The sequence below is a fragment of the Epinephelus fuscoguttatus genome, linkage group LG1 (genome assembly GCF_011397635.1).
Source record: "Epinephelus fuscoguttatus linkage group LG1, E.fuscoguttatus.final_Chr_v1".
Taxonomy (NCBI): Eukaryota; Metazoa; Chordata; class Actinopteri; order Perciformes; family Serranidae; genus Epinephelus; species Epinephelus fuscoguttatus.
Genome location: NC_064752.1, coordinates 3,757,273 through 3,776,905, shown reverse-complemented (window position 1 = coordinate 3,776,905; position 19,633 = coordinate 3,757,273). Strand labels below are relative to the sequence as shown.

Genomic DNA, 19,633 nt, shown 5'->3' with positions numbered 1-19,633 from the left:
GAGCTTCGCCTCTTGGTGTCCGTGCTCTTTGATAACATTACAACAGCAAGAGAAGAAGAAAAGTGCAGTGTAACAGTCACGTGCTGTGGGGTGTGGTCATGTGACCTGCCGCTGTCATGTGACTCTGATTCCTGATAGTCGGCAGCTGCAGTCACAAGACCTGCTGAAGGAAGACACACGTCCAGGTGAGGACACACGTCCAGGTGAGGACACACGTCCAGGTGAGGACACGCGTCCAGGTGAAGACACACGTCCAGGTGAAGACACACGTCCAGGTGAGGACAGACCGAAGAGGTGAGTCCAGAGCTCCGTCTGCTTCCTGATTAACTGTGTTGTCTGTTAGCTGTTAGCTGTTAGCATGAGCTGACCTGCTTCCTATTTGTAAAGCTGTAAACACAAAGTGACGTCAGCGTGTTTAAAGTTAAATTAAAGTGTGTAGTTTGTGTGAACGGTCAGAGAAACGGCTCCCGTCCCGCCATGTGTCGTCCACCGAACTTCATTCAGGAAGAACTGAATTAACATTTGTTACCAGACTTACCGGAAGTAATGAGTTAATTAAAGAAATGTAACACAGATTCTGGATGAGAAAGTTTCAGTGATAAATTCGGCGGACAGAAAAACAAGAAAAACGTCCTAAAAAAGATGGTTGTCAAATCGCACTAATCGCACTGTGGAAAAAATACAGTGATGATATCTTTTTTATATGGACTGGTACTACTGACGAACTAATTGATTTTGTGGGCTACATTAATTCCACCACACAGTACCTGAGAGTCACAGTGGAGCAGTGTAATGACAGAGTGAACTTTTTGGACTTCACAGTCTATAAAAACATGAGAGGGGGTTTGGACAGCACTATTTACCGGAAACCATTAAGCAGGAACACACTTCTCAGAGCTGACTGTCACCATCCAAAACAACTCATCAAAAACATCCCAACAGGACAGTTTCTCCGTCTAAAAAGAAACTGCAGCACAGACGAGGAATCTGAACTGAAAGCAGATGAGATGACCATAAGGCCATAAGGAGCATGACATACGGGCAGCATATCAGCGGGCGAGACGCACGGACAGAGCCCGCCTCCTCCAAAAGACTCAGCGCCCTCCACAACACCTCGCCTCTGTTCCTCCACAGAATTCTCCCCATCGCAGGGGACATAAAAAAACATGATTAAGAAACACTGGTACATTTTACAAAGTGACCCAGCCCTAACACAAGTATGTGCTCAGCCCCCTCTGATCTCTTTCCATAAAGCCAGATCCCTTAAAGACAGACTGAGCGCACCTCACAGATCTACCTGGTTGCCTGCTCCACCTACTGGCTTCTACAGGTGTGGCCACTGCTCTCACTGCTCTAACTCATCTGACAGCAAACAATTCTGTCATCCACACAGGCAAAAAAATACAACATCAATTCATTTATAAACTGTAGTACCACACATGTAATTTACATATTGAAATGTCCACGCGGATTGATTTATGTGGGTCAGACAAAACGCCCCTTCAAAGCTCGTACTGCCGAACATAAAGTTGCCATCCATAATCAGAATATGGACTATGCCATTGCAAGACACTATGTAAAGGCAAACCATGGTTCTGCAGCAACACTGCAATTTTGGGGCATTGAGAAAATCTCCCCATCCCAGAGAGGGGCAGACATGGTAAGAAAACTGCTCACAAGAGAGGCTTGGTGGATTTCATTCATCTTTCATTCATTCATCTTCTAACCGCTTCATCCTCTTGAGGGTTGCGGGGGGGCTGCAGCCTATCCCAGCTAACATCGGGTGAGAGGCAGGGTTCACCCTGGACAGGTCGCCAGACTATCACAGGGCTGACACATAGAGACAGACAACCATTCACACTCACATTCACACCTACGGACAATTTAGAGTCACCAATTAACCTGCATGTCTTTGGACTGTGGGAGGAAGCTGGAGCACCTGGAGGAAACCCATGCTGACACAGGGAGAACATGTCAGAGCACCTGGAGGAAACCCACGCTGACACAGGTAGAACATGTCAGAGCACCTGGAGGAAACCCACGCTGACACGGGGAGAACATGTCAGAGCACCTGGAGGAAACCCACGCTGACACGGGGAGAACATGTCAGAGCACCTGGAGGAAACCCACGCTGACACCGTGAGAACATGTCAGAGCACCTGGAGGAAACCCACGCTGACACAGGGAGAACATGTCAGAGCACCTGGAGGAAACCCACGCTGACACAGTGAGAACATGTCAGAGCACCTGGAGGAAACCCACACTGACACAGGGAGAACATGTCAGAGCACCTGGAGGAAACCCACACTGACACAGGGAGAACATGTCAGAGCACCTGGAGGAAACCCACGCTGACACAGGGAGAACATGTCGGAGCACCTGGAGGAAACCCACTCTGACACGGGGAGAACATGTCGGAGCACCTGGAGAGAACCCACTCTGACACAGGGAGAACATGTCAGAGCACCTGGAGGAAACCCACGCTGACACTGGGAGAACCTGTCAGAGCACCTGGAGGAAACCCACGCTGACACAGGGAGAACATGTCCGAGCACCTGGAGGAAACCCACTCTGACACGGGGAGAACATGTCTGAGCACCTGGAGGAAACCCACTCTGACACGGGGAGAACATGTCGGAGCACCTGGAGAGAACCCACTCTGACACGGGGAGAACATGTCAGAGCACCTGGAGGAAACCCACTCTGACACGGGGAGAACATGTCAGAGCACCTGGAGGAAACCCACTCTGACACGGGGAGAACATGTCAGAGCACCTGGAGGAAACCCACGCTGACACAGGGAGAACATGTCGGAGCACCTGGAGGAAACCCACGCTGACACGGGAGAACAGGTCAGAGCACGTGGAGAAACCACGCTGACACAGGAGAACATGTCAGAGCACCTGGAGGAAACCCACGCTGACACGTGGAGAACATGTCAGAGCACCTGGAGGACACCCACGCTGACACAGGGAGAACATGTCAGAGCACCTGGAGGAAACCCACGCTGACACAGGGAGAACATGTCGGAGCACCTGGAGAGAACCCACTCTGACACAGGGAGAACATGTCAGAGCACCTGGAGGAAACCCACTCTGACACAGGGAGAACATGTCGGAGCACCTGGAGGAAACCCACGCTGACACAGGGAGAACATGTCGGAGCACCTGGAGGAAACCCACGCTGACACAGGGAGAACATGTCAGAGCACCTGGAGGAAACCCACTCTGACACGGGGAGAACATGTCGGAGCACCTGGAGAGAACCCACTCTGACACAGGGAGAACATGTCAGAGCACCTGGAGGAAACCCACTCTGACACAGGGAGAACATGTCGGAGCACCTGGAGGAAACCCACGCTGACACAGGGAGAACATGTCGGAGCACCTGGAGGAAACCCACGCTGACACGGGGAGAACATGTCAGAGCACCTGGAGGAAACCCACGCTGACACAGGGAGAACATGCAAACTCCACACAGAAGGGCTCCCACACCCAGGATCGAACTGGCAACCCTCTTGCTGTGAGGCGAGAGTGCTAACCACAACACCGGCTTGGTGGATTTACACCCTCAAAACAGTTGAACCACTGAATGAGGAGCTTAACCTCTCTTGCTTCCTGTAATGCAATGCTAAGACTGTATATATTGTATATATTTGGATGGGATTGTTTTTACTGCACTGGTGGTGTATTCTGGTACTGACGAGCTGTGTGAGTGCTGTCACAGTACTGCTGGCTAAGTGTTTGGTTATCTCCTACTGTCTGTAAACCAATGAGAAGAGTCTCTATGTGACTTGGAGGATATTTAACCTTCTTACCTGGCACCTGTACTGTTTGACTCTGATGAAGACGCAGTTGCCGTCGAAACGTTAGTCATTAATTAATTCATCACAAGTGATCTGAGTGCTCCAGTGCTTTTCTTGTGGATTTCTCCACAGGGTGATTTTGATCTATATTGTCCTGTTCTGAGAAGCATTGACCTCCAATTGTGGAAGGGCTGAAGTGCAAGAGATTCCCTCTACGAGAAAAATGTTTCTTGCTTTAACATCGTGTGTTTTGGTGTCGTCGTAGCGCCCTCTACTGCTCCCATCGCGGTTATATTGTAAACCAAACTTAATGTAAAAGTACCAAAACTTATCACATGTATTTTCTTACTCATTGGAAAAGTCATGACTCAGCTGATGGGAACGCTTCATCCTCTTTATATGATGACGGGATTTTATTAGACATTAGAGCTGATTCACAGATCTGTGTGCCAAGGTTTCATTGTTGCCTGGGAGAAAAGGATCATTGTCATTGATGCTGCAGCGCCCCCTGCTGTGTGTTTTTACAGAGACATTTTACTGAGACCAAAACCAGCTGCTCACCCTGTTTCATTTCCCTGATTCATTTCCAGCTTCTGTCACCTGTTGTCAGGCAGACTTCAGTCAGACACATCTGAACATGTCACCAACCTGAGACCTTTAGAATAACTTCACACAGTCTGTTTCTGGGCTCACACACTACTTAACCTCTAAAGTCTTTTATGTTAAATTCATGAAATGATATTTGTGTCAGGTGAATCTGAGCTGTGTCACGTCGTTCATCAGGTCGTCCGTCAGGTCGTTCCTCACAGTGTCCGTGAGGTTGTCCGTCAGGTCGTCTGTCGGGTCATCCGTCAGGTTGTTCCTCACAACGTCCGTCAGGTTGTTCGTCAGGTCGTTCGTCAGGTTGTCTGTTGGGTCATGTGTCAGGTCATTTTGTCAGGTCGTCGTCAGGTCGTTCCTCACGACATCCGTCAGGTTGTTTCTCACAACGTCCGTCAGGTCGTTCCTCACGACGCGAGGATCCATCAGGTTGTTTGTCAGGTCATCTGTCAGTCAGTGGGAGGTCGGTCCGTTACAACGTTGAATATTCAAGGCTTTGCTCTTTTCAGATTTTTCAGCAGAACTGAAGATTAAAAATCAAAGATCAGATTCAGTCTGAGCTCTGAAGGACGGATTCATCACTAGAACTCAAGTCATGACAGACGAGTCACTTGTTAACGACCTGAGATCATTTTAGTTTCTAAAAAAACAACCCCGACATCAGAACATGTGATCCTGCCTGTCTGATGTCACTTCCTGTTGTATTTCAGATGCAGGTGGCGGTGTTGTGCTACTTCCTGTTGTCTCTGCTGGGCAGTGATGCGGCTCCAGCTGCAGATGAGGTCACCTTCCTGCCCGGGCTGAGCAAACAGCCGAGCTTCAGACATTACTCAGGTTACCTGAGTGTGTCTGACGGGAAACACCTGCACTACTGGTCAGTACCACACACAGACACACACAGACACACACACACACACACACACACACACACACACACACACCTGACACCTGTATCTACTGATATTGAATATTTACGTTATTTTTTTAAGTCTTTCATTAATGTTAAGAGAATTTTCCATTTTGGGATTTTACAGTAAAAATTACATTCATACTGTAAAAGATGGCCTTTAGGCCACTTTTTATGGCGGCTTTTAATCTTGTATCAAATAGTGAATTACTGTATGCAGACTGTTGCATGCACAGCTCACTAGCAGTAAATATTGTACTGGTAGTATTGAACTACAAGGAGCAAGACAGTTGTAAGCCTACAAAGTTAGAGTTATGTAAAGCTTTTAATGGGTCAGTTAGGTCCTAGAGATGTGGTGACAACAGCTGCGCGCGCGCACACACACACACACACACACACACACACACACACTTGTGCGTCCACCCTCAGTGTCTGTGCGTCACTCTAGCGCCTGCACCTCAATCAAGCGTCCAGTTGAGTTCACAGTGTTGATGGTCACATCCACCTGTTGTTTGTTGTTGTTGTTGTTGTTGTTTTTACTGTTGTTGTTTTTGTTGTTATTGTTTTGAGGTTTGTGGAGTCCCAGAAGAACCCGTCCTCTGACCCGCTGGTGTTGTGGTTAAATGGCGGCCCCGGCTGCAGCTCTCTGGACGGACTGCTGACGGAACATGGACCCTTCCTGGTAGGTACCATCTGACTTCACCCACCTGACGTTGTGATGTCAGTGTGATGTCACAGTAACGCCTGCTGACCTCTGACCTGTGTTGTTTCAGATCCAGGACGACGGAGTGACGCTGCAGTACAATGAGTACTCCTGGAACAAGGTTAGTTCATCTCTGCTCGCCATCATGTGACTCAGGAGCTCCGCCCACATTAACCATGTGACCATGTGACCAAAGCAGGAGATAGCTGATTGGTTAAAAGAAGACACCGCCCACAAAATGAGCGTTTGTAAATCAGTGAGTCACGACGAGTCCTGCCATGTTCAGGACTCTGAAGTCCTGATCCTCCGACCGGATTAAACTGCGGCCTCTGCGCAACAGTTTGATTCTGTTCAGCCGCTGTGAGACGACGTCACCGATCAATCAGTTAATCGATCGATCGATCAGTCAGTCAGTCGGCAGTCTTGTGCGTTTCCTGTGGAGCCATGAGAGAAAAGGTTTTCTTGATGCATTTGAGGTGCGTGGGGACAAACTGATTTACAAATGGCCATTTTGTGGGCGGAGCTTAATTTTACTGTAGCTGTGAGTCCTGTGAGCTGATTGGTTCTTTGTTCCTGAGCAGATTGCCAACATGTTGTACCTGGAGTCTCCTGCAGGGGTCGGCTTCTCGTATTCTGACGATAAGAACTACCACACCAACGACACCGAGGTCAGTGACGCTCCTGAAACTCAGCTCCTGATTGGCTGGCAGGCCCTGACGGCGTCTATTTCCTCCTCAGGTGTCGATGAACAACTTCCTGGCTCTGAAGGAGTTCCTGCGGCTGTTCCCCGAGTTCAGCAACAACCCGCTGTTCCTGACCGGAGAGAGTTACGGAGGGATCTACATCCCCACGCTCGCCGAGAGGGTGATGGAGGACGCCAGCCTCAACCTGCAGGTACCGAGACATGCTGTGTCTCACCTGTCCTGTGTCTCACCTGTCCTGCGTCTGTGTCTCACCCGTCCTGCGTCTGTGTCTCACCTGTCCTGCAGGGCGTTGCCGTGGGAAACGGGATGTCCAGTTACGAGATGAACGATAACTCTCTGGTGTTCTTTGCTTACTACCACGGCCTGCTGGGAAGTCTTCTGTGGGCGGAGCTTCAGACATACTGCTGCAGCGATGGGAAGTGCGACTTCTACAACAACCCTAACAAGAACTGCTCCGCCAGCGTGAGTCTCAACTGGTCTGAACTGGTTTCATCTGTAGCTAGTTTATATTTTCAACTGGCCGAAACCAGGTCTCTGGTTTCGGCCAGTCTGAACTGGTTTCCAGTTCAGGCAGTCTGAACTGGTTCTGTCAGGTGGGACCAGTCTGTTTCAGGTGTCGTGTCTGTCCCACAGCTGTCAGAGGTTCAGGACATCGTCTACAGTTCAGGACTCAACATGTACAACCTGTACGCCCCCTGTCCAGGTGGAGTCCAGCAGAGAGTCAGGTAAGCTGTGACCTTTGACCTCTGACTCGTCAGCTGTCGGTATGACCTCACAGGTTGACTTCCTGTCGTTTGTCAGTGTTGAGCGAGGCAAGCTGGTGATCAGAGACTTGGGTAACTCGTTCATCAACCATCAGTGGACTCAGCTGTGGAACCAGGTGAGTGTGACATCATCTGATCTTTAACGTCCCCTCACCTGTCGGACAGGTAGAAACCAGGTTCTCCTCTTACTCTGTGTGTGAGTAGAAGTTACGAGGTCTGGCATCTCAACACCTGTCCGTCCGTCTGGACCCGCCCTGCACTAACTCCACCCCCTCCTCCCTCTACCTGAACAACCCGTACGTCAGAGCGGCTCTGCACATCAGCCCCAAGGCTCTGGACTGGGTCATCTGCAGGTAACGCACCTGAACACACCTGACAGATCACCTCACGTGACAACGTCATCTGTGTTTGTTGTTGTTGTTCAGATGTTCGAATAAAGTTGTAACTCCGCCCCTGATCTGTGCCACAGTGCTGAGGTGAACCTGAACTATGGTCGTCTCTACCTGGACGTCAGGAAACAATATCTGAAGCTGCTCTCTGCTCTGGTCAGTGAACGCAACATACCTGTCCTCCTCCTGTCCTCCTCCTGTCCTCCTCCTGTCCTCCTCCTGTCCTCCACCTGTCCTCCTCCTGTCCTCCTCCTGTCCTCCACCTGTCCTCCACTCCACCTGTCCTCCACCTGTCCTCCTCCTGTCCTCCTCCTGTCCTCCACCTGTCCTCCACTCCACCTGTCCTCCACCTGTCCTCCACCTGTCCTCCTCCTGTCCTCCTCCTGTCCTCCACCTGTCCTCCACTCCACCTGTCCTCCACCTGTCCTCCACCTGTCCTCCTCCTGTCCTCCACCTGTCCTCCACCTGTCCTCCTCCTGTCCTCCTCCTGTCCTCCACCTGTCCTCCACTCCACCTGTCCTCCACTCCACCTGTCCTCCACCTGTCCTCCTCCTGTCCTCCACCTGTCCTCCACCTGTCCTCCACCTGTCCTCCTCCTGTCCTCCACCTGTCCTCCTCCTGTCCTCCACTCCATCTGTCCTCCACCTGTCCTCCACTCTACCTGTCCTCCACCTGTCCTCCACTCTACCTGTCCTTCACCCGTCCTCCACTTGTCCCCCACTCCACCTGTCCTCCACCCGTCCTCCACTTGTCCCCCACTCCACCTGTCCTCCACCCGTCCTCCACTTGTCCTCCACTCCACCTGTCCTCCACCTGTCCTCCACTCCACCTGTCCTCCACTCCACCACCTGTCCTCCACCTGTCCTCCACCTGTCCTCCACTTGTCCTCCACTTCACCTGTCCTCCACCTGTCCTCCACTCCACCTGTCCTCCACTCCACCACCTGTCCTCCACCTGTCCTCCACCTGTCCTCCACTTGTCCTCCACTTCACCCGTCCTCCACTTGTCCTCCACTCCACCTGTCCTCCACCTGTCCTCCACCTGTCCTCCACTTGTCCTCCACTTCACCTGTCCTCCACTTGTCCTCCACTTCACCTGTCCTCCACCTGTCCTCCACTTGTCCTCCACTCCACCTGTCCTCCACTTGTCCTCCACTCCACCTGTCCTCCACCTGTCCTCCTCCTATCCTCCTCCTGTCCTCCACCCCACCTGTCCTCCACCTGTCCTCCACCTGTCCTCCACTCTACCTGTCCTCCACCTTTCCTCCACTCCACCTGTCCTCCACCTGTCCTCTACTTGTCCTCCACTCCACCTGTCCTCCACCTGTCCTCCACCTGTCCTCCACTCTACCTGTCCTCTACCTGTCCTCCACTCTACCTGTCTTCTACCTGTCCTCCACCTGTCCTCCACTCTACCTGTCCTCCACCTGTCCTCCACTCCACCTGTCCTCCACCTGTCTTCTACCTGTCCTCCACCTGTCCTCCACTCCACCTGTCCTCCACCTGTCCTCCACCTGTCCTCTACCTGTCCTCCACCTGTCCTCCACTCCACCTGTCCTCCACCTGTCCTCTACCTGTCCTCCACCTGTCCTCCACTCCACCTGTCCTCCACCTGTCCTCCAATCTCAGTCTGAACATTGTAACGTCCTTTAGGACTCTAACCCAACCTCAGGGACATGTCCATCAGCACAGGTGAGGTCTGTGTCTCACATGGATCCTCTCTCAGGGCAGGTGACAGGAAGTGACACAAAGCCTCGTTCATATAGGAAGTGACATATTTACATCTTGATTTATTAAAATGTTTCAGCCCAGTTGATTCTTTGTTCTCCGTCTCCAGTAAAAGTTTTAATTCTGTTGAAACGATTCAGGCGACCTGCGATCAGCTGCGTTCATGCCACGTCAACAGAACAGGAAGAACCCGTCACACCGATCCAAAAATGTACAAAAATCCGTCAGTGTTATTTATAAAGCCCAATATCACGGGGCGTCGGTGGCTTAGTGGATAGAGCAGGCGTCCCATGTACAAGGCTGCTGCCGCAGTGGCCCGGGTTCGACTCCAGCCTGTGGCCCTTTGCTGCATGTCTCTCCCTCTCTCCTTCACACTTGTCTGTCCTATCCATTAAAGGACCCTCACAGCTGATATCAAATAGGTCTTTAATATTAGAGACCTTCAAAATAAAAGTCTGAGCAGGAACAGAAGGCTTTCAATGTAGAACACTGACAGGAAGTTGAGTTCCTCTGACTGCTGAGGCTTCCTGGTCAATGCCTCGATGTGACCAAATGTGAGCTCTGCTGCTGATAGGCTGATGTGTCCAGGTGGGCGTGGCTTGTTTATCCAGGTTCTTGTTGTGTTCTCTGTGCAGAAGTACCGGGTCCTGGTCTACAACGGGGACGTGGACATGGCCTGTAACTTCATGGGGGACGAGTGGTTCGTCGAGTCTCTGCACCAGCAGGTAACTCCAGATTTAAATCTGTTAATCAATAATCCGTAAGTGGATCAGACTGATGATCAGATCAGATTCTGTTGGATCTCTTTCTGTAATCTGATTACAGTGTCACCTGTTCGCATGGACGCTGAATCAAGTGTTATCAGTGCAGAGTTTTTCTGCCGCTGTGACGCGTCAATCCTGACGTTGATACAACAGAAGGAAAAGATTTATTAATAATAATAATAATAATAATAGATTTTATTTATAACGCACTTTACATTTGAATACAAATCTCAAAGTGCACAGTACAAAGGCAACAATAACAATAAAAGCAACAATAACAGTAAAATCGAGCAACAGAACAAAACAATAAAAACAGTCAGCAGATAAAATCAGATAAGATTAGTCAGGATAGGCTTTCTGAAAAAGGAAGGTTTTGAGTCCTTTTTTAAAAGCATCGACCGACTGTGGAGCCCTGAGGTGGTTGGGGAGGGCGTTCCACAGACGGGGAGCAGCAGCCTCGAAGGCCCTGTCGCCCATGGTCTTGAGCCGAGTCCTGGGCGGGCGCAGACGGTGCAGTTGGCCTGACCGGGTTCTGGCTGAGGTATGTGGGTTGAGGAGTTCGGTGAGGTAGGTGGGGGCTGCACCGTGCAGACAGTGATGGGTGTGAAGGAGGATTTTGAATTCGATGCGGAGGTGAACGGGGAGCCAGTGCAGAGTGTGAAGGATGGGGGTGATGTGCTCATGTTTACGCACTCTCATCAGGACCCGAGCAGCACTGTTTTGGACATATTGGAGCCTTTGTAGGCTCTTGCCCGGGATCCCGATGAAGAGCGTGTTACAGTAGTCCAGCCTGGAGGAGACAAAGGCATGGACGAGCCTCTCTGCTGCAGGACGAGAGAGAGATGGCCGGAGTTTGGCGATATTACGGAGGTGAAAGAAGGAAGTCTTGCAGATATGGTTGATATGATCGTCAAAGCTAAGATGGGGGTCAAACCTGACTCCCAAATTAGTCACGGAAGGAGAGAGGGAAAAGTTGTGGCCGAGAAAAGAGACAGAGGAAATGTGGGAAGAACGGAGCTGGTGAGGGTGCCGATATGAATGGCTTCCGCTTTGGAGCTGTTCAGCTGTAAGAAGTTTTCACTCATCCAAGCCTTTATCTCCTCCAGGCAGGAGTCCAGTTGAGTGACAGAGGAGGAGGGAGTGGAGGAGGTGACCTTGAGGTAGAGTTGTGTGTCGGCAGCAAAGCAATGGAATTGTATTCCATGCCTGCTGACGACACCACAAGGGGAGCATGTAGATGGTGAAGAGGGTTGGACCGAGCACAGAGCCCTGGGGGACCCCACAGACAACAGAGTGGGGGTGGGATTTAGCATCCCCCAGGGCTACGAACTCGGTCCTTCCCGTGAGGTAAGAGTGAAACCATTGAAGGGCGGTGCCAGAGATATCGATGTCGTGTTGGAGGCGGTGAAGGAGGATGTGGTGATCAACAGTATCAAAAGCAGCAGAGAGGTCGAGAAGGATGAGGAGGGAAGTGGAGCCGGAGTCAGAGGTCATCAGGAGGTCATTGGTGACTCTGATGAGAGCTGTCTCGGTGCTGTGGGAGGGACGAAAACCAGATTGGAATTTTTCATACAGACTGTTTGATTTAAGATGGTTGTGAAGGTGGATGGATACAATTCTTTCAAGAGTTTTGGAGATGAAGGGGAGATTGGAGATGGGTCTGTAGTTTGACAGAGATTCAGGATCAAGAGTGGGTTTTTTGAGGAGGGGCTTGATGATAGCTGTTTTGAGGCTGACCGGAACGTGGCAGGTTTGAAGAGAGAGATTAATTATGTTTGTTATTAGTTGACTGATGGAATGACAGTGAGCTTTAAGCAGAGGGGAGGGGAAGGGGTCGAGGGAACATGTGGACGGTTTGGATTTACTGATTATTTTTTCGACCTCCTGCTGCACTGTGGGGGTGAATTGAGACAGGTGTTGTGTGGTGGGTGCGATGTCACCTGATGGGATAGAACTGTTGGCGGAGGAGAGAGATGCACGGATATTGTGTATTTTGGAGGTAAAAAATCCATGAATTTGTTGCACTGGGTGACTGTTTGGTTGTGGTGTGGAGAAGTCTGAGGTTTGAGAAGGTGTTTGACGGTGGTAAAGAGTTGTTTGGAATTACCTGGGTTATTGTTAATGATGTTGGAGTAGTGTGCTGACCTGGCCTTGGAGAGTTCTTTGGCATATCTCCGTCGATGTTCCCGGTAGGCCAACTTATGCACCGTCAGCCCAGATGTGACATAGGCCCGCTCAAGGACTCGGCCGGTCCTCTTCAGCAGTCTCAGCTCCTCTGTGAACCAGGGGGCGGAACGGGTGAAGGTGACTGTCCTGGTTTTTAGTGGAGCATGAAAGTCAAGGATAGAGTGAGTTGTGGTTTGGTGAGGGGGGAGGGGTCCTGAAGGTGACTGCATAATGGTCTGAAATGCCGATGTCCTGGACGTGAAGGTCTGAGATGTGGATGGAATCTGTGATGACCAGGTCCAGTGTGTGGCCCTTAGTGTGGGTGGGTCCAACAACAGATTGGTGGAGGTTGAGGCAGTCCAGAACCTGTTTAAATTCAACAGCCAGTTGGCAGGAGAGTGAGTCCATGTGAATGTTGAAGTCCCCCAAAACCAGAATGTTTGAGTGTGAGGTGCAAAGTGAGATGAGAAAGTCATGAATTTCAGAGAGGAATGATGGATGTGGTTTGGGGGGGCGATAAATGAGAGCTATGGTTGCAGAGGTGATGTGATGTGATGTGATGTGTTTGCAATTAAAAACCAGATGTTCAAAAGTGTTGACAGGTGGGACAGACAGTAGAGAGGTTTGAATGGTGCTGCGGTGAAAAACAGCAAGGCCACCCCCCCGACCGGTAGTCCGGGCCTTACTGAGGTAGCTATACCCAGGGGGACAGGCCTCATTGAGGACAGAGTAGACCTCAGGCTGTTGCCAGGTCTCTGTAAGACAGAGAATGTCAATTCCCTTGTCTGTGATGTGGTCATTGATGAGTCCAGCTTTGTTTGTCAGTGACTGAACGTTTAGTAATTCCAGTGTGGAATGGCCTACGGAGTCCAGTCCATTAAGGGTGCGCAGGACGCTGTGATCCACTCTGGGTTTTCTGTCCATCCGGCCATAGGCACTCCTGTCATTTGCGACTGGAGTAGCGGTGTTCTGATGACGCCATTGTTGTGCGACGGTGCGACCAGCCGACCAGAGGGATGTGATGAATCAGTGAGGGTTACCATGATCACCGTGTTTGGACAAAACAAACCGGCGACCAGATCCTCTGTGGATGTAGCGGGGTCGGTGAGGTAGTTGGAGTTGATCAGAAGGAGTGCTGATGTGATGGGAGCTCCGAAGCGGCACAGAGATGACGGTGGAGTAGCCTGGAGTGTCGGTGTTAGCCATTAGCCAGGATCCCGGCGAGCGACGATGGATGGCAGCCGCACAGCCCAGGATGGTCCAGAGCCTCCACAGAGATGGCAGCCCACTTGCAGACATCCGTTCGAGGGCAGATGACATGCAGAAGCCGGGGAGATTGGCGAAACGGAGAGAGGTCGATATAACAGCTAGCACCAAGGTCAGTCTAGCAGCTAGCACCGTATTAGCGCCGCCGTCCCAGCTGAAGGGGGACCAGGCTTGCTAGTCACCATACACCGTACATCGTCGCTCACCATACAGACGATTCCCGGGGGTTTGTGCGATACCAGAGACACAATCCGGGGAAAAATTAAGCAACCAGAGTTAGGTGGAGCAATAACCTAGCTGTGGAGGGTGGAATTTGTGAGGTTTGGAGTCAACAGGTATGGAGAAGCGGCGAACAGTCAACGCCAGCGTCCTCTCCCCTCACATTGACAGCACAGTTGTTCAACTTTACTGAGAAACTCAAAGTTCATTATCATGTCCCCAGGTTTTTATCTGTTCCTACAAATTACACATGTCCCTAAAGGCATCACACACAGACCACCAGACAGGTTAATATCATGTGACGGTTTCCGTCTGTCAGAGCTCAGCAGGACCAGTTCTTAATGAAGGAGTGAGAACACGTGTCACGTGTCAGCTCCTGACAGACTCCGGGCGTGACGTTGGGCGGCAGGTCCACTCCAGGTGTATTAACCTTGCCGTGTCTCTCAGGTGGAGGTTCAGCGGCGTACGTGGGTCTATGATGACAACGACGGTCGGCAGGTCGGAGGCTTCGTCAAAGAGTTTGACAACATCGCCTTCCTTACTGTAAAGGTAAACACCTTCATCCTCATCTGCTGACAGTCACTGACCCTGTGATGTCATCCAGGTATTTTGGGAGTGGGGCTGTGCTGCTCACCTGTCTGACCTCTGTCCTCTTGCAGGGTTCTGGTCACATGGTTCCATCAGATAAACCGATCGCTGCCTTCGCCATGTTTTCCAGATTCATCAACAAACAGCCCTACTGACCTCTGTTTGGACTCTTCAGGCTGCCATACTTTGATTTTTTTTTTCCCCCTCTCTCACTGCCAGCCAATCAGCACAGCACTGCTTTGTGTTGCCCAGCAACCAGATTACTGTTGCAGGAAATGAAACGTCTCAACCTCACCCAATCACATCGCCATGGAAACGAGCACTGCCATCAGTCTGTTTTGAATGTGAAACTTTATTTTAGTGTTTTTGTTGATTTAAAGGGACAAATAAAGTTTTTTTGGATGAATCTGTCTGAGTTTTTTCACTGCTGCTTAAACCTCTCCCAACCACCTGAACTCCGTTTCCACCTTCACACAGAAGCTCCGCCCCCCCCCGAGTGTCGTCCCAAACCAATTATTGAGAGGAAGCGAATTATAAAACCCTCCGACAGCGGGTTTGCACCGATGCGGACTTACTGAGCATGTGCAACGCTGTGTTGTGTTTGTCATGAAGACGCTTCATACGAATCCCACAACAAACAAACCGCTCACATGTTCCACGGTGTTCAAGATCAAATCGTCCCGCAGGAAACGCATCATCTCATCGTAGAGCCGAAGGTTCACAACAGGAACTGAACGTCTCCGAAACATCAGAGAGGAAAAAAAGGAAGCTTAAAGAAATGAAATGAAATTAAGTCTCAAATGAAGCTCAGGAGGAAGTTTTATTTGCTTTTTATAAATCTCAGTTTATAAAGTTATTTTTCTTTAATAATAAAAACATAAACAGTTCGGACAAATTAAATCTTCATGTGAAGAACATAAAATATGGTTAAGATTAAAAACTTCCGTCACTTCCTCTTTCGGCCGCAGAGGGAGGTTTGTCCAAGCGAGATCCAAGCGTTTCATACATGTGACATGACATCAGAGATGGGCAACAATACATCAAAATGTATTTTGATACAAAATATCCCTCAAATAAATGTATCAAAATAGAATACAAGTATTTTTTATTTTCAAATACAGAAAATACTTTTTCTTTTTAGCAGCGACCCGCAGCTCTACAGGTCACTCTGTCTGTCGGCAGGTCCACAAAGCTTTTTGTGAATAACTCAAAAAGTCCTTGACCAAAAATGCTCAAAATGTGCATACTGCAACTAGAGACCGTGAGTAACTATGCCAGAAAGAACAACCATGATTCTTCCATTAATGGCGTGATAGCAGCAAATTTGGTCGCAGCTATTGCAAACTTGTGCTTGTTTTCTCATAATTTGGTGAAGCAGAGTATTCAGGTTTGGGCTGTAGGATAAACACAAAGCTCTGGTGAACAGTCACAGAACTAAGTGTAACTAAGCAAAATCATTAAAAGACAACAACTTGATTATGTATAAATATATTTATTAACCAGACTTAACACCAACGGTCGAGCTGAACAGCAGCAAGATACTGTAGATACTGCAGCTAGTTCACTTGTTTGCTGTCTAACTTGGAGCCTGTGTTCAACTCTTTAAAATGACAAAGAGAAAACAAAGCTAGGGACATGTAGGCTACCCTAAAATATTATTTACTGATTCAGATTTAGATTCAGACAACTTTACTGATCCCACGTGAGGCAATTCATTTGTGGCAGACTCATCCCAAGCATCAACCACAACAACATACAGTTTCCTATGTGATGCACAGTCCAGTGAAACAGACCGCGAGGTCACTGAAGGGCCCAAGTTTAAAAAACATATAGATAAAAATATATTGAGAAAAAAAAAAGTAACAAATATTGTTACATCCAATATTATTATTATTATTAGTAGTAGTAGTAGTAGTATAAGAATGTGTAGCCTATTATTTTTGTTGTTGTGAGAAAGTATTGAGTATTTTAAATACAAAATTACTCCACTCAAAAGTATTTAGTTACAAATTACATTTGCTTTTTTTTGGCCTTATCAAATACAAATTACAAAATACTCAAATGTAACTGAAATACGTATTGTAAATACAAGTAATAGAAATACTGCCCATCCCTGGCTCTATATCAGCACTCATGGAACGCCCTCGTCCAATCAAATTACTCAGTCGGAACTAACTGTTGTAGTATAATCATGAATATATAATTATTATAATAACTGTGTGTCAGGTGACAGGCGGGGATCGAACCTGTGAATCAACTCTTTATTGGCTCCTGATCAGCCTCTGATGACGTCATACTCTTGTTTATATTTTACATTTTTATTTGTTTGATTTTATTTTCAGTTTATTTTTGATGTTTTATACATTTTAATGAGCCAATCACAGCCCGCCCTCTGCCTCTCCTCCGGTTGTCATGGTTACCACTTACAGATTATCCGGTTACCATGGTCACTGTCAGAGATGATGTATGACACACACACACACACACACACACACACTGGGACCAGATCGATCACGTGCCTTGTTTTTTATTTTTTATTTCTGAGCTGATCAATAACCGTCAGTGACGTCATTCCACTTCCTTTTAGTGCGGGAAGTCGGTGAGGAAAAGAAAAAGCTGCTGATCAGCCAAACTGCTGTGTGTCGCTCTGCGGGTTGATTGTCCTCCTCCATCCTTCCATCCTCCTCCTGCTCTTCATCTTCTCTCCTCCTCGTCCTCCTCTGCTCCTCCGCAGCAGCGATGTTCCCGCCGGGCCTGGCCGGCCTCGGCTCTCTGTCTGCGGGCTGTCAGTAGCTGAGCAGGTCGGTGCAGGTTCTCCGTCATGGTGCAGAAATCCCGGAACGGCGGGGTGTTCCCCGGAGCGCAGGCCGACCAGAAGAAGCTGAAGGTCGGCTTCGTGGGTCTGGAGGCCGGGGGAACCGAGTCCAGCAGGGACGGAGCTCTGCTCATAGCGGCAGGTAAACATCTGCCGGTCATTAACGGGACCGTTAACGGTGTGTGTGTGTGTGTGTGTGTGTGTGTGTGTGTGTGTGTGTCTGTCTGTCTGTGTGTCTGTGTGTGTGTGTGTCTGATGATGTCATGTAAACATGAGAACCGGATGGAAACAGCCCAAATGACCTGCAGATTTGGACCAATCGGGTTAGAGGAGATCAGACAGGTGCTTTCCTGTGATTGGCTGCTGGCCTCGTGACTTAATTAATTCAAGGAAAGATGTTCGATATGAAAATGTTTTTTTTCTTCTCCTGATCAGAGAAACTCACAGCATAACTTTTAATGTTTAAGTTTAAAACTGAGGTTTCACACGTTCAGACACTGCAAGACAGCATGTTTCCTAAAAAAAAAAATCACCATAAACTTTTTAAAGAAATTGGCAAAATAAATTCCAGAAAAAACTGGCTAATGATTTTTAAGAACATCAGCCACCATCGGTCCAAAAAAAGATATCCAAAGATTTAAAAGCAAACAAAAGATGCCGAAATTGGCAAAAAAAAAATCTTAAAGAGAAAGAAAAATTGCCAAAAATGTTTGTGTCTGTAAGCCCCTCCCCTAAGCTAAAATAATAAACTGGGGAGGTTCCGGGGAGGTTCCAGGTAGAACCCTGTAAGACACCAGATGACAGATGTTTTTATGGGAGGATGTGATAAGAAGCAGAAGATAAATTAATATTTAATAATTTGTGTTTGTTATTTTGAAAGTTAAAATGTGGGACGTGTTGTTTTGTGTGTCGAGGCGGGGAGGAGGGGCCACGGCGGCAGCGCAGCAGCGTCTCTGGAGGTAAGAAACCTCCGAAGAGAAACGCCCTCTACAGACGCCTACAGAACTTCCTGTACAACGTCCTGGAGAGACCTCGAGGATGGGCCTTCATCTATCACGCCTACGTGTAAATACCTGAGTACACACAACTGTCCGTCTACCTGATGGATGGATGATAGATGGATCACATCCATCTATCATCCATCCATCGATCCATTTAACCATCCATCCATCCATCCATCCATCCATTTAACCGTCCATCCATCCATCCATCCATCCACCCATCCATCCATCCATTTAACCATCCATTTTAACCATCCATCCATCCATCCATTTAACCATCAATCAGTCAATGAATCAATCAATCAATCAGCATATGACAGCATACGACATCCCTCTGTCCTTATGACCCTCACAGCTGATCAGGAAAAACTCCCCAAAAAACCCTTTAACGGGGAAAAAACGGTAGAAACCTCAGGAAGAGCAACTGAGGAGGGATCCCTCTTCCAGGACGGACAGACGAGCAATAGATGTCGTACAGAACAGATCAGCATAATAAATTAACAGTAATCCGTATGACACAATGAGACAGAGAGAGAGAGAGAGAGATGCAGGTAATGACAGTATCTTACAACAACATTAATGAAAGCAATAATATTATAGTTATAGTTCTGGCTACTGTGGTACAATATGTTGAAAGTATGTATTAATATCTGGCAGTATACATGTGTGACAATAGTCATATGTGTATTATAACAGTAGAAGTATGACTAATGATGGCAGCAGCAGCAGCAGGAGGCATCTGGCAGGACCACGGCAGCAGCACAACCACACACGTCACGCTGTCCAGGCACCGCTGTGATATGAGTTAATCTGAGAGACAGTGGAGCACAAAGGCTCCGGAGAAGAAGCCGAGTTAGTGACATCCAGAATGGCCGGGTTAGCTAGATGCAGTAATAGAATACGACAGAAAGAGAGAGAGAGAGAGAGAGAGAGAGATGCAGGTAATGACAGTAGCTTACAACAACATTAATGAAAGTAATAATATTATAGTTATAGTTCTGGCTACTGTGGTACAATATGTTGAAAGTATGTATTAATATCTGGCAGTATACATGTGTGACAATAGTCATATGTGTATAATAACAGTAGAAGTATGACTAATGACTAATGATGGCAGCAGCAGCAGGAGGCATCTGGCAGGACCACGGCAGCAGCACAACCACACACGTCATGCTGTCCAGGCACCGCTGTGATATGAGTTAATCTGAGAGACAG

The 19,633-nt window shown here is 48.7% G+C and overlaps 3 protein-coding genes and 1 long non-coding RNA gene across 19 annotated transcripts in view; 2 read left to right on the top strand and 2 right to left on the bottom strand.

The window, feature by feature from the left end:
* The first annotated feature begins 122 nt into the window (after window positions 1-122).
* On the top strand, window positions 123-15,008 carry ctsa (cathepsin A). 3 transcript variants are annotated; one of them, XM_049577024.1, is made up of 14 exons: window positions 123-294; window positions 5,116-5,279; window positions 5,883-5,994; window positions 6,086-6,136; window positions 6,597-6,683; window positions 6,754-6,909; window positions 7,005-7,181; window positions 7,353-7,444; window positions 7,521-7,599; window positions 7,688-7,836; window positions 7,953-8,028; window positions 10,235-10,324; window positions 14,462-14,563; window positions 14,674-15,008. In XM_049577024.1, the coding sequence occupies exons 2-14, from the start codon at window positions 5,116-5,118 to the stop codon at window positions 14,755-14,757; spliced, it is 1,419 nt and encodes a 472-aa protein (XP_049432981.1). In that variant the 5' UTR covers window positions 123-294; the 3' UTR covers window positions 14,758-15,008. The 3 variants fall into 3 exon arrangements, with proteins under 3 accessions (XP_049432981.1, XP_049432989.1, XP_049432999.1); XM_049577032.1 differs by having other exon boundaries at window positions 125-275; XM_049577042.1 differs by having other exon boundaries at window positions 136-257.
* LOC125889239 (uncharacterized) lies at window positions 301-5,106 on the bottom strand. Of its 13 annotated transcripts, XM_049577055.1 has the most exons (8): window positions 3,300-5,106; window positions 3,168-3,255; window positions 2,992-3,123; window positions 2,776-2,819; window positions 2,556-2,731; window positions 2,380-2,467; window positions 2,028-2,115; window positions 301-1,939 (listed from the first exon to the last, which is right to left on the bottom strand). In XM_049577055.1, the coding sequence occupies exons 1-8, from the start codon at window positions 3,419-3,421 to the stop codon at window positions 1,898-1,900; spliced, it is 780 nt and encodes a 259-aa protein (XP_049433012.1). In that variant the 5' UTR covers window positions 3,422-5,106; the 3' UTR covers window positions 301-1,897. The 13 variants fall into 13 exon arrangements, 2 of the variants coding, with proteins under 2 accessions (XP_049433012.1, XP_049433021.1); XM_049577064.1 differs by lacking the exons at window positions 2,380-2,467; window positions 2,556-2,731 and adding an exon at window positions 2,204-2,247 and having other exon boundaries at window positions 2,072-2,115; window positions 2,992-5,106; XR_007449430.1 differs by lacking the exons at window positions 301-1,939; window positions 2,028-2,115; window positions 2,776-2,819; window positions 2,992-3,123 and having other exon boundaries at window positions 2,249-2,467; window positions 2,600-2,775; window positions 3,168-5,106.
* Window positions 8,089-10,184, bottom strand: LOC125889270 (uncharacterized). The gene is made up of 4 exons (XR_007449441.1): window positions 9,261-10,184; window positions 9,180-9,222; window positions 8,338-8,370; window positions 8,089-8,304 (listed from the first exon to the last, which is right to left on the bottom strand). It is a non-coding gene; the product is annotated as an uncharacterized LOC125889270 (long non-coding RNA).
* Window positions 15,009-16,881: 1,873 nt separating the features above from the next.
* The window catches only part of LOC125886255 (potassium voltage-gated channel subfamily KQT member 2-like), a 40,137-nt gene continuing 37,385 nt past the window's right edge, over window positions 16,882-19,633 (top strand). Inside the window, exons 1-2 of one of the 2 annotated variants that reach the window (XM_049572321.1) lie at window positions 16,882-17,559; window positions 18,332-18,482. In XM_049572321.1, coding sequence (XP_049428278.1) covers window positions 17,424-17,559; window positions 18,332-18,482 — 287 coding nt within the window. In that variant the 5' untranslated portion in view covers window positions 16,882-17,423. The remainder of the gene's footprint in view (window positions 17,560-18,331; window positions 18,483-19,633) is intronic. The other variant, XM_049572311.1, reaches the window with a different exon arrangement.

Excerpts from the sequence above, each read along its gene's own strand:
- ctsa (XM_049577024.1), top strand. The coding sequence starts at position 5,116 with ATGCAGGTGGCGGTGTTGTGCTACTTCCTGTTGTCTCTGCTGGGCAGT. Across the intron at positions 7,182-7,352 it reads ACAAGAACTGCTCCGCCAGC|CTGTCAGAGGTTCAGGACAT; the intron begins GTGAGTCTCAAC and ends TCTGTCCCACAG. Across the intron at positions 7,445-7,520 it reads GGAGTCCAGCAGAGAGTCAG|TGTTGAGCGAGGCAAGCTGG; the intron begins GTAAGCTGTGAC and ends GTCGTTTGTCAG.
- LOC125889239 (XM_049577055.1), bottom strand. The coding sequence starts at position 3,421 with ATGTTCTCCCCGTGTCAGCGTGGGTTTCCTCCAGGTGCTCCGACATGT. Across the intron at positions 3,124-3,167 it reads TCAGCGTGGGTTTCCTCCAG|GTGCTCCGACATGTTCTCCC; the intron begins GTGCTCCGACAT and ends GGTTTCCTCCAG. Across the intron at positions 2,820-2,991 it reads TCAGCGTGGGTTTCCTCCAG|GTGCTCCGACATGTTCTCCC; the intron begins GTGCTCTGACAT and ends GGTTTCCTCCAG.